Source organism: Ranitomeya variabilis, chromosome 3 (genome assembly GCF_051348905.1).
Source record: "Ranitomeya variabilis isolate aRanVar5 chromosome 3, aRanVar5.hap1, whole genome shotgun sequence".
Taxonomy (NCBI): Eukaryota; Metazoa; Chordata; class Amphibia; order Anura; family Dendrobatidae; genus Ranitomeya; species Ranitomeya variabilis.
In genome coordinates, this window is record NC_135234.1 from 438,679,494 (window position 1) to 438,692,887 (window position 13,394).

The 13,394-nt window shown below is 43.8% G+C and overlaps 1 protein-coding gene across 6 annotated transcripts in view; it reads right to left on the bottom strand.

The window, feature by feature from the left end:
• Nucleotides 1–13,394, bottom strand: part of AUTS2 (activator of transcription and developmental regulator AUTS2) — a 1,864,151-nt gene that overhangs the window by 1,109,059 nt on the left and 741,698 nt on the right. For all 6 annotated transcript variants that reach the window (XM_077296436.1, XM_077296434.1, XM_077296433.1 and 3 more), the window contains one exon: nucleotides 5,680–5,715. In XM_077296436.1, coding sequence (XP_077152551.1) covers nucleotides 5,680–5,715 — 36 coding nt within the window. The remainder of the gene's footprint in view (nucleotides 1–5,679; nucleotides 5,716–13,394) is intronic.

Below are 13,394 nucleotides of genomic sequence, written 5' to 3' on the forward strand. Positions count from 1 at the left end.
TAAATTTGTAGTGGTCGGTTACGTCATTGCTATGCCCTGTACAATTTTTAGAAAAGTGCTGGTGCAGCTACATAGGAGAAAACATTTGAAAAATGTTGTACAAGTAACACTTGAGTCAAATTTTGTAATTTTTGATGCCAGAAAACTTACATAGGGAAGATGATGTATTCCTTCTATTTTATACAGAAACATTCCTGCATCCAAAATAAACAATAGAATACAACTCAACATATAACAAATGTGGACTAAATGGACAACTAATAAATGCAAAGGTAGTATATAGTCATCCAAAGAGTTAGGCCTTGACACATTAAAACAATTTTGCCAAAATTTTTGGAGTTGCGAAAAAAATGATGCTACTTTTGGTGTTTTTTAACAGCTCTTTCAAAATGGGGGAAGCTGGTGCGGGATGAGGAGTGGTAGAGGTGGGATGCCACAGCTCATCTAATTTATTGTGAACTGTGGCGTTCCTTTCTCCAGATATCTTATTCCAGTCAGTGACTAGAGTAAGAGATGTAGCAAGGCGCACATAGAAGCACGCAATACTCATAAGACATTCCAGATTCATGAAAAAGGCATGCATCTCTTCATGAATCAGGAGCATCTGACTACCACGCCAATCGTCAAGAGAAAATCGCCTGGCTTAATGAATTGAGGCCTCAGTCCTATCAAAATAGACTGGAGCTTTTTTCCATGTCCATATAGAAAGGCAAATGATCATATAAATAGAAATAAGTTGACAAGATCACATTGTTTTAAGATAATGAAAATACCTGTCATGGTTGAAAGAATCATGGTTCCAGGGAGCCAGAACCTAGACTAAACCTAATAAAACAGGTCCAGACTAAATATAAAAAAGAAGATTTTCTAATCTCTTCATTAAAAAAAAACCTTTAATGTTTTATGGAAGGAACAACTTTTTATTATTTGTTGTAACAAGCCATTCCATAAGAGCAGGCAGGACGTTTATCCTTAAAAGGAAATAATCTGGATTCCTTTATTATAACCTCTCACACTGAAAATTGCAAAGTATCTTCATATGTTTTCTATAAAAAATTGCATGCTTCCGAAGGGACAAAATGATTTCATTTTTCCACACTTTGCATTAATATGTCCCCAAAAGAAGTTGTGAAATTGAGCAGTTACTTCTTACAGTTAAACCTCCTACTCGTGGTGGTTTTTAGCTTTATCTCCAGCAGTGTAGTGCTTAATGAATGGTCCATCCCATCTGACAGCAGTTTTCCTCCTGGTGCTCATTCAGCACATAGCTATCATGACAATAACGTGTGCAGTAACGCTTCAATGGTACAATTGGTATGAATGATGTGAAGGCGGCCATGGCACTGGCATTGAACCAGTGGTTTCTGAAAAACCGTCAAGTAGGGGACTTGTGCTGACAGTGGGACCAATATGAATTTGGGACAGAAAACCTCCTTTTTTATCTCTCCTTCAGGACTAAGGCCGGTTTTACACTAGCGTGTGTGTACGCAGCATAGGGCTGTGTACTTCTTACCTTCAGATCCGCATCCATCCTGCATATGTATCTTTAGCATTGTGTACGTAGGGACATGCGTGGTCATGCGTTGTATGTGGATGTGTTCCCGTGCAGTGTTTTGATGTGCCCGCCGAATGCAACAAGAGAGCTCCTGTTGGTAGTCCTTGTATTACAGTACATGGGCAGCCATTCATCTGAATGTAATGTAATGTTTTGGATTTTGATGTCAGTGAATTGCAAGACCACAAGGACTGGTGGTAGGGTGTTGAATTGAGGCGTCTTTCTTTGCGGGGTGCAGTAATATAGTGCGAGGCAGCCCGTCTGATCTAATATTATGAGTGTCACCAATGGGCTGTAAGCCGGCATGGAGCACTATATCTATAAGAGTGACTAGCACTTTTACAAGCCTTTTTCATGTCCCTTTGTAATACTCCTCATTCGATGCCCCATGGAGGATCGATGCGAGAGTGGTTGTTTTTACCTGTGCTACCCTCACCTTTTATTACTGGTGCCCAGGGGAGGACATACCATTGGTGCAACCTAACGGCACAGGGGCCCAAGAGGTAACAGGGTACACTTCTACAAGGCAGTCATAAGATAAGCTATTGGACTGAAAGGGGCTCATTTACTGTTCGTGCACATTAACCCTTTTCTGTCTACGTCTGCCTCTACTAGGGCCTGTCCTAATTCTGCAGTATGTTGGTATGGTGACCAGATATTGGTAAGTATGCCTTTTTTCCTACAACACGAGGAATGTGTACAGTTAGGCACGTACCAAGACATAATCGTGCTGATGTAAACTGCACCCATTTTTCTCATTGATTACCCTATTATAAATCTTTCTCTCTGCAACACAGCATAGACGTGGTAGAAATATAGAGACTTTGACACTCTCCAGTAGTTGGGATTTATTCCAAGCAACCAACCTCAATTCAGTATGGTGCAAAAGGCTAACAGATGGCATTTCTTATGTTCACCAAGCTTCCAAACTAGGAATATGTGAAAATGATGACACTGATTACTCTTGCATACATACACAGCCTGCTCTGTTTTACTACTTTGAATTTTGTGAGCATAATGTTAGATTAAAGACTCATGCAATTTAATGTTATGTTCATACATCATAAAATAGCTGATAAGTAATGTCTAGAATACAAAATACATATCATTATGTAGCACTCCTATAATAATGCAAAATGCTAGTCACCACTATGTATACTATATAAATATGAATTATTGCAGCTGCTTCCAAATCATCTTTGCTTGCCTTAAGTTATATGATTGGAATAGTTAATCAAGAACCTTGGATTTAATCTCCAGCCAATATTTACTGATGAACAGGCTTACCAACTCCGCTAACGTTATTTAGGGCTCTTCTTATGTCACTTTTTCACGTACAAGTGCTGTCTGGTTTTTATCACAGAAAGCACTTGCATCTTTGACAATTTATGGAGGAGATCACATATCAGATATTTTCCTCGGACCGAGTGGTCCATGGATAATAGCAGAGACAATACCGATATTGATCCTAGTGTCGGATCAAATACGATCACGCAAGTCCATGGGTTAGTGACAAAATCGGACAGTATTCTAATGCCATTTGCATGATCTCATTTTCTCACTGATAGGAAAAGGTGGAGAATTTTTTTCCTTTTCTCATTAGTGAAAAATACTGATGACAAATCTGATGGGTCCAGCCCATAGAGATCTAGATTTCCGGAATGAGTTTTATTGTCACATCATAAGCAGAGTCAACAAACCTGTCAGCGCAATTTTGTAATGTAAAGTAAAGACATGGGTGTAATGGCTCTGAAATATTGATTACATTGATAACTTTAGTAAAGAAATCCATATTGTGGTTCTTTTTTAATCACCATTTAAAGTTTTCTACTAATTAGATTTCGGTGCACAGGGGCCGGACTGTACCAGGGGTCTTTTCCCTGTCTGTTTCCCGGCCCCTCAGCCTGCCTCCGCTCTGTGAATGACAGGTCACCGCTGACCCCTCAGATCCCAGTCTTACCCTCTCATCCATCCAAATCAGTTCTCATACTTTGCACTGATGAGGGGTAATACCTCGAAACACAGTGACTCATATGGCAAGGCTCATTAATGGGTTGATATTGACTTTTAGCATTTCTACTTCCAATAGGATTCACTAGAGTTTAAGTCATAGTTATCTCTGAAGGGGTCAATTGACACTTTTAGTTTTTACACACTCTTTTATTTCTATGCACATTATTGGCTACAGAATGATTTAAAGGAGAATCTGTCAGTGTGATCTTTGTGACCGGAGAGAATGTAACTCTTTAAACTGTTTTTTTTCTTATTGGATCCATTATTATGATTTATGACCATAATGTTCAGCTCAATTTTCATGCAGCCATAGAAATTCAGAGAGGAGCACAGCATAAGAAAGATATGGTATGCTTTATAAACTCTCCCATCAGAACTTCTCACTTATGTATTCTCAGATAACTCATTCTGCAGCCAGCAAAAGGCAGAGAGGTATAAAAGGCAAATGGAATAACATTTATTAATGAATCCAAATAGCAAATGTCATATTAAGCCCAAAATACACATATTTTAAAAAAAGCTAAAATAACCATGAAGGTGTCCATATTTTTAATCACTGAGTCAGGTACAGTATCACTTATATGAATTTAATATAGAGAAAGGCATAGCATTCTTCCTTTTACAACCTCACTTTTTATGGTTTCTTGACAACATCACTACGTATGAAATAAGAAGTGTAAAAGTGCACACGTTGCAGAATTGCTACAGAAATTTCCGCGGCAATTCTGCAACTCCTGCCATGGGTATATCGTGGGAAAGCTGATTGACAGGTTGGTCACACTTGTAAAACATAGTGCTTGACAAGTGTGACCAACTTTTTATTATTGATGCTGCCTATGCAGCATCAATAGTAAAAACAATCTAATGTTAAAAATGATAACAAAAATTAAAACATGGTTTTTCTCACCTTCCGACGGCCCCCGATCTCCTCAGTGGTGCACGCAGCGGCTTCCGTTCCCAGGGCTGCTTTGTGCGAAGGACCTGGGATGACGTCATGGTCACGTGACCACGATGTCATCCTAAGTCCTTCGCACAAAGCATCCCTGGGAATGGAAGCCGCCGCGTGCACCGCTGAGAGACGGGAGGACTACGGGGGCCATCGGAAGGTGAGTATATCACTATTTTTTATTTTAATTCTTTTTTTTAACCATGATATGGTGCCCAGTCTGTGGAGGAGAGTCTCCTCTCCTCCACCCTGGATACCATCTGCACATGATCCACTTACTACCCGCATGGTGGGCATAGCCCCATGCGGGAAGTAAGCGGATCAATGCATTCCTATGTGTGCGGAATCCCCGCGATTCCGCAAATTAATGAACATGCTGCATTTTTTTCCGGAATGCGTTTCCGCTCCAGAAAAAACGCAGCATGTGCATGCAAAATGCGGATTGCATTCTATTAATAGGATGCTTAATGTGAGCATTTTTTCGCGGTTTTATTGTGTTTGTATAGCGAAAAAGCATGAAAAAAACGCAAAAAATCCGGAACATGTGCACACAGCCTTAATTTTTTTTGTTGGTTCAGATTATGCCGACATGCCCAAGTGAGTGTCTACAGAAACCAATAATTCTATTTGTGAGTCAGTAATAATTATTATAGATTTCTTCATTTATAATCATTCTGATCAGATTTTGTGAAATGTTTGCATTAATTCTTGAAACTTTGAATCACTGAAAAGCACTGGGAAACCAATACCTGGTACATGATTTAACAATGAGTGTAATTCCATATTTTAGATACATATCAACAAAAATGAAATAAAAAAAATCATATAGTTCAACTTACCATATTTTTATCATAAAGTTGCAAATGAACACTTACCTATCTGAAGTCCTGCCCTGCGTGCTTACACATTTTGGAGACAGTTGATGAGAAAACATTGACTATCTAAAACCACTCATTTGGAAAATAATTTCAACAATTTCTTATATAGGTGTGTGAATACAATTAAGGAATATTTTTCATTTACAACATATATATAGTACCGATTCTTAGCATTTATGTGTAGCTTATTTATACATTTATTCAGTCTGATATATACACATTTATACTAGGCCACATTAGCCATTCAACGGCCTCACAGGGTATATTGAAAATAAAATGACACTTACAAAGTAGCCTGTTCCCAAGCTGGAAGCCGCTGAGCTCTGCAATAGAAAACAGAAAGAAAAACTAAGTGGAAAATTAGTGTTGTCTTTTTAACACGTTCCAATCGGCACAGCTCATTACTACCACTTTCCATATTATTTCATCACCATATCACAGCACCGGCAAGCTGGTCCTTGTCCTTCGCTACTGGAACAAGGAAAGCATTGCTTAATTCCCCTTTTCCTGACTTTCCCTCCTCCTTTAAATCTCTTAGCGGTTTGGGGATGGCAGCGTGTTATGTACTGAATTCCAGGCTTCTTCCGTGGCCGTAATTGCCAATTTATTTGACAGGCAGCTGGGTAATGATGGCATTTCGCCCTGCACTGAGACTAAGCAGACACTCATCAAACTGCCTCCCTGACTTGCTGACATTCACTGCCCTGATCCCAAGTTACTGTGTATTGTGGCCACAAAGTGGCATGAGGGAGAAAAGAACAGACTAACTTCAAAAAGGCAAATCCTACAGGGCTTGGATGACTTTTTCAGTGTGTGACCTGCTTGCCAATTGATTCCCAGGGGTCAGAGGAAAATGAGGCATGTTGTAAACATAATTAGTAGTCTAAGATGTGAGGAACGTGTGGGCACAGCCAGGGAACTAGAACATCAGGCAGCTGCAGACTGTAGAATTACCAAACTTCTCACTATTTGATCATTGAAAATAAGATCATACTATCTGTCCATTTCGCATTTCCAGGAAAAAGCTGATTCGCTTGTATAATGTAAATCATATTAACTATTTTTCATCACATTTATTCTGTTGCTTGTATGGCATTACCTAGCACACAAATGAAGTGGACTTACAAGAGTATGTTATTTCAAAGATAGGAAATACCATAGTATTCCTAGTCTATCTATCCCAATTGGTGGAAAGTTCTGTTCCCAGAGTGAGGGAGCACCAGGGCCATAGTCGTGGCTGAGGTAAACGGCTCTAACACGCCCTGGTCTCCCGTCACATACAATCCACGGCTCTCAGTCAGTATACCTTGTGTTTCCCCCCCTGGGTGGGTGAGACTTCTTCCCAGACACTTATTCAAAAACAGAGACACAGTCCAGCTCCAACTTTAAACAAGAAACTTTACTGTTGTCTGTTCTCAGTCCATTCAAATCAATTACCACACAGTTTGCCTCAGTCACTATTCCTGTACTTTCCCTGTCCTCCTTCAGCATTACCCGGGTTGTCCTGTCCAGCATCCTCTCTGTCCAGCCTTACCACACTCAGATACTCCCCTGTCCGCTTTGCACCAGACAAAAGTGCATCTGTCCACGTAGCAAGCTGCCACATGTTGAGCGACCTGTGTTGTTGTACTGCTGTCAGCTGTCTCACTACCATTTGTGCTGTTATATTCTGTGCTGTTGTAATCTGTGCTGCCATCTGTGGCCCTCAGGCCCTGAATAGCTGGGCTCCTGTTTTAAAACATTACGTGGCTGACTGCCCTGTCAGGGCTCTCTGGCCCAACTGACAAAAATGCCGGCTTAACCACAGCTTGCCCCTCCTACTTTAACTATTACACTCTGAACATCACTATATCCCCACCTAGTGGGCCAAACAGGGTACTACACTTTCCCTTTGAAAAACAATGAACATCTTCTTATACAAAGCAGCAGTAATAAATATGTACATTATGACACATACCTAATAGCAGTAGCCAAAGGTAAAACATAACATTATACATTATAAAATACGGTACCGGGCGGACAAAAAAAATGCAAGGACATAATACATCCGCTTACACCTGCTACAGTTTGGTTCTATTTCCAAAGCCTTGGCTCCTTAAATTCAAAGAGAATTCAATTCTACCAAAACGAAGAGTTTTAATGGTTGTAAAGATGTCACTTCTTTTCTTTTAAAGGCTTCATCTGTGTGAAAATCGAAAAATCAATTTTACTTACCCTGGGCTGCCCCAGCACTGACTCTCTGCCTCTGCAGCTGGTCTTTGCTGACTTGGCTGAAGAAGTGACATCATGACAATAGCATGTAACTGTTCCTCGTGCTAGACGGTACCCTTGCACCCCAGACCTGGATCCTCAGCGCACTTCATTTTGCAATTAGTTGCTTCCTCTGATGCGCCTTTATTCAGTCACAGTATCAAGGATCCTCCAGCATATACTAATCCCGGACTGCACCAACACGAAGGCTTCTTTTTGCCCATATATATCGTGCTCTCAAATCCAGTTCTTGTTAAAGATTATTCTGATGAAGGTCCCATATTGGGGACCAATAAGGTTAAAATAGAACCATTTAGCCAAAATGATAAAATGTGTGTGTGGAGAAAAAAGGGCACAGAATCTTGCTTTGGGGTTGTGCTGCAGCCAATGGCACAGGGAACATTTCAGGGGTAAAGGGAAAAATATTTTTAATTATATTTAAACAAATTCTTGATATAAACATAACAACATTTGTAAAAAAAAAAAAAAAGCTGAAGTTGAAAAGAAGATGGCTACTACAAATGGATAATGATCCTAAACACACGTCAAAATCCACAATAGACTACCTTAAAAAGTGCAAGCTGAAGGTTTTACAATGGCCTTCACAGTCCCCTGATCTAAAGATCATTGAAAATCTGTGGCTAGACTTCAAAATAGCAGAGGATGTAAGATGACGCAGGAATCTCACAGAACTTAAAGAATTTTCCAAAGCAAAATGGATGAAAATCCCTCAATCAAAAATTGAAAGACTCTTGGCTGACTACAAAAAGCATTTACAAGCTGTGATACATTCAAAATGGGGTACTAACCATGCAGGGTCCCCAAATTTATGCATAGGCCCATTTTCCTTTTTGTAATTTTTAAAATGTAAAAAATGAAAATATATATATATATATATATATATATATATACTGTATATATATATATATATATATATATATATATATATATATATATATATTTGCCTAAAATACAAAGGAAATGTGTAATCTTTAATTTTAGGCCTTTTAGAGATTATTTAATCTTCAACTTGTTTAACTGTTCACAATAACAGTAAATTTGACCAGGGGTGCCCAAACGTTTATATGACATTGTAAGTGGTATGAAAGTTCAAAAGTTCTGTACCAACGAGACAATATTTTAAAGGAATTTTCTTGTAAGAGTATGCATCTGGAGAAGCCGTGGGAGATAGCTAGACAAGACTTTATTTCGGGATCAATAAGGTGATATTAAGTTCTTTTTCCCATGAATAAATTAAAGTTGGCTTATAGGAGCGCTTTGATTAATGGTCATATATTTTTGAGATCCCTCTGGAGACCATGGAGGCGACTTTGGTGAGTGGTTGCAGCCAGGTCCATTCTGAAGAAATGGAATGTTGTCTTGAATATTTGTAGATTATGAGAGGAGTGGTGCACAGGACCATTTTTTTAACACATCATTTTGTGGAACTTATTTTTATTCCAAAATCTATTAATTAAAATATACTTAATTTGTGGGAAAACCCCTGTAAGCAATCCACTTATAGAAGCTCCTAAAGGATATCTATCACCATGATTTTGCTACCTCATCTGAGAGCAGCATAACAAAGGAAAAGAGACCGCAGTTCCAGGAGTATATCACTGAGATTACTGGGGGCAGCAGTTGTGACCCAATCAGAGTTTTTAGATGTAGCATGTAGCAGAGCTCAGAAAGCTGATCCCACCCACACACCTGATTAGCAGTTTTCTGTGTACATTCTATATTGGCAATAACCTGCTTATCAGTAGTGGGGACAATTTTGGCCCAGTTTGCACATGAGTTTTAGTCCTGTAGTGATTATTAGAGATGAGCGTATTTGATTGGGTCAAGGCTTATTCGGCAAGCTACAGCGCTGCAGAGGGAACCCGGTTACCTGGATCGCACTGGCTGGTCAGCTGTTCGGCTCCGCACTGCATGTGTCACTGCTGTGTGACAGTCACAACACATGTATGGCCTGTGTGTTGGGCTCTCCATGTTTGTATTGTGACAGTGAAACTGCCGCGACACATTCAGCTGTGGTGCAGGTCAGCTGATCAGCCAGAGCTCTCTAGGTATCCGGGTTCCCTGATAAAACATTCATCGTGTGGAAACAACAGCACACACCCTAATAAGTGACACCTCACGGAAATCAGCACCTACCTCATGCTGCCTGCGGATTATATAGCAAAACCTGCTGACAGATTCCCTTTAAGGAAAACAACTTTTTGATCTTGGAATGTGAGAACAAAAACATCCTCAAATTGCAGAAATATAAATGTAAAATGAATATTCCTTTGGAATAGTAACCTGATTCACATCACAAGTATCCATCCATTGTGTCCATTGCCCTATTTACTAGATTTACATAATAGAGCAATAACATTTTGTCCATATGGCCATCACATCACATTGCTGTTGGAGCAGACCAATGCTGGACACAGACTTTTTTTTTCATATTTGGGCCTCTTCAGGCATGGAGGTTGGTAGCATCTGCTGCGGACACACCCAACATCCATGATTACGCCTACATGATGTGCCCTAAACAAACAACCACTCTGCCTAGTTAAGGTGCTGAGCTATCTGTATTTGTGGTCTAAACATTTTTATTAAGAACAGAATAACTGCTGGGATTAAAATGAATTGTATTTCATTATAAAACACCAAGTGTGATTTTTTTTTAAAAAAATGAGTGATGGGAAGTGACATGTAATGAAATGACTGGCAATGACTGACATATTATAGCCAGAATCCAACATAGATAAAGATAATTTAGTAAAAAATAATGTTATTACATTTTGAATCCTTGTTTTTTACCTATTTGCATTGAACAGGCAATAAAGACTACTTCGTTTCACGCCCCCGCTTAATATCAGCAGGGGTTGATGATTTGTATTAATGACTGTGGCAAACAATGGGGAATAATGGACACATCTTTTTTGACGTAGAAATGTAAAATCTCCCACATGTAAATCTGCGTATTGCGAGGGAGAGATGGGTGGCACTAGGGCTTTGTTAGACATATTTGTCCTGACTTTTGTTTATGCAGGTCTGAGTGAACGAGGGAACAGTGGGTATCATTTCAATTTCTGATGTCAACATCAAATTACTTATTTAATTTCATGCCTGGTGAAGCATCGTATAGCTACATGCAGAATCATTTCACTTCATTTGTTATGCTGTGTTTTCTCGGCGATTGGCTTGCCTTCCAACTGACAGCTTTAATTACGACAAGAATTTGATTGCACTGCTGAGGAATTAACATAAAGCAACAAAGCATTTAAGAACCCAGACTTACAAAACAAAAATAGGCATCAGGAAGCCCATCAACCTCCCTAAATACAGGCTGTCTGTCATCCTTAGACTGCCACGTAGCACTGCTGCTAGGGTTGTGCTGCATGTCTGTCTATTTCTAGAAACACTGTATATTAGCATACTGTCAATGGCCAAATGATAGTTTTCTTAATTACATATTATTTTAAGACCGAAGTACAGTATAGAATATGTCTCCTGAAGAGCAGCTCCTGGTGGGCCAGGACCACTTAGGTGTCATATATTCAACAATATTTTTGCAATAGTAGCATGTAACTCTGCAATGTTTTGGCTAGACACAGCCTTCATCTTATCACCATAGTAAAGATTAGAGGTTACGTTAGATTGCGCCATTTCATATTGCCCCATTCAGGCAAAACAACACTATAATGAATGACCCTAACTCAGGACCCCTCTGCTACCTACAGCATTCAGCTGGTAACCAAGAGTGTCTATTGTTCATATAGACCTGGACCGACCATAATGTATCTAATATATAATTGCCTAGAATACTACTTCCTGCAATTTGTGCCAACTTCCGTGGCTTTGTCCGGAGCTAATGTTCAGAGATAATGTCCGGAGCTAATGTCCGGAGCTAATGTCCGGAGCTAATGTCCGGAGCTAATGTCCGGAGATAAGTGACGTCACCAGTGTCCTACACCCAGGCAGAGCACAGGGGCCCCAGGCAGCATATGGGGCCCCAGGCAGAGCACAGTGGCCCCAGGCAGAGCACAGGGGCCCCAGGCAGCATATGGGGCCCCAGGCAGAGCACAGTGGTCCCAGGCAGAGCACAGGGGCCCCAGGCAGCCTATGGGGCCCCAGGCAGAGCACAGTGGCCCCAGGCAGAGCACAGGGGCCCCAGGCAGTATATGGGGCCCCAGGCAGAGCACAGGGGCCCCAGGCAGCATATGGGGCCCCAGGCAGAGCACAGTGGCCCCAGGCAGAGCACAGGGGCCCCAGGCAGAACATGGGGCCCCAGGCAGAGCACAGGGGCCCCAGGCAGAGCACAGGGGCCCCAGGCAGCATATAGGGCCCCAGGCAGAGCACAGGGGCCCCAGGCAGAGCACAGGGGCCCCAGGCAGCATATGGGGCCCCAGGCAGAGCAAAGGGGCCCCAGGCAGCATATGGGGCCCCAGGCAGAGCACAGTGGCCCCAGGCAGAGCACAGGGGCCCCAGGCAGAACATGGGGCCCCAGGCAGAACACAGGGGCCCCAGGCAGCATATGGGGCCCCAGGCAGAGCACAGGGTCCCCAGGCAGCATATGGGGCCCCAGGCGGAGTACAGTGGCCCCAGGCAGCATATGGGGCCCCAGGCAGAGCACAGAGGCCCCAGGCAGAGCACAAGGGCCCCAGGCAGCATATGGGGCCCCAGGCAGAGCACAGTGGTCCCAGGCAGAGCACAGGGGCCCCAGGCAGCTTATGGGGCCCCAGGCAGAGCACAGTGGCCCCAGGCAGAACATGGTGCCCCAGGCAGAGCACAGTGGCCCCAGGCAGAGCACAGGGGCCCCAGGCAGAACATGGGGCCCCAGGCAGAGCACAGGGGCCCCAGGCAGCATATGGGGCCCCAGGCAGAGCACAGGGGCCCCAGGCAGCATATGGGGCCCCAGGCAGAGCACAGGGGCCCCAGGCAGCATATGGGGCCCCAGGCAGAGCACAGTGGCCCCAGGCAGAGCACACACCAAATCGGAGACCGAGGGGCCCCGCCAACCAAATCGGAGGCCGAGGGGCCCCGCCAACCAAATCGGAGGCCGAGGAGCCCCGCCCACCAAATCGAAGGCCGAGCGGCCCCGCCCACCAAAGCGGAGGCCGAGGGGCCCGGCCCCGCCCACCAAAGCGGAGGCTGAGGGGCCCCGACCACCACATCGGAGGCCGAGGGGCCCCGCCCACCAAATCGAGGCCGAGGGTCCCCACCCACCAAATCGGAGGCCGAGGGTCCCCGCCCACCAAATCGGAGGCCGAGGGTCCCCGCCCACCAAATCGGAGGCCGAGGGTCCACACCATCCAAATTGGAGGCCGAGGGGCCCCGCCCACCAAATCGGTGGCCGACGGGCCCCACCCACCAAAGCGGAGGCCGAGGGTCCCCGCCCACCAAATCGGAGGCCGAGGGTCCCCGCCCACCAAATCGGAGGCCGAGGGTCCCCGCCCACCAAATTGGAGGCCGAGGGGCCCCACCAACCAAATCGGAGGCCGAGGAGCCCCGCCCACCAAATCAAAGGTCGAGGGGCCCCGCCCACGAAAGCGGAGGCCGAGGGGCCCCGCACACCAAATCGGAGGCAGAGGGACCCCGCCCACCAAATCAGAGGCCGAGGGGCCCCGCCCACCAAATCAGAGGCCGAGGGGCCCCGCCCACCAAAGCGGAGGCCGAGGGTCCCCGACCACCAAATCGGAGGCCGAGGGTCCCTGCCCACCAAATCGGAGGCCGAGGGTCCCCGCCCACCAAATCGGAG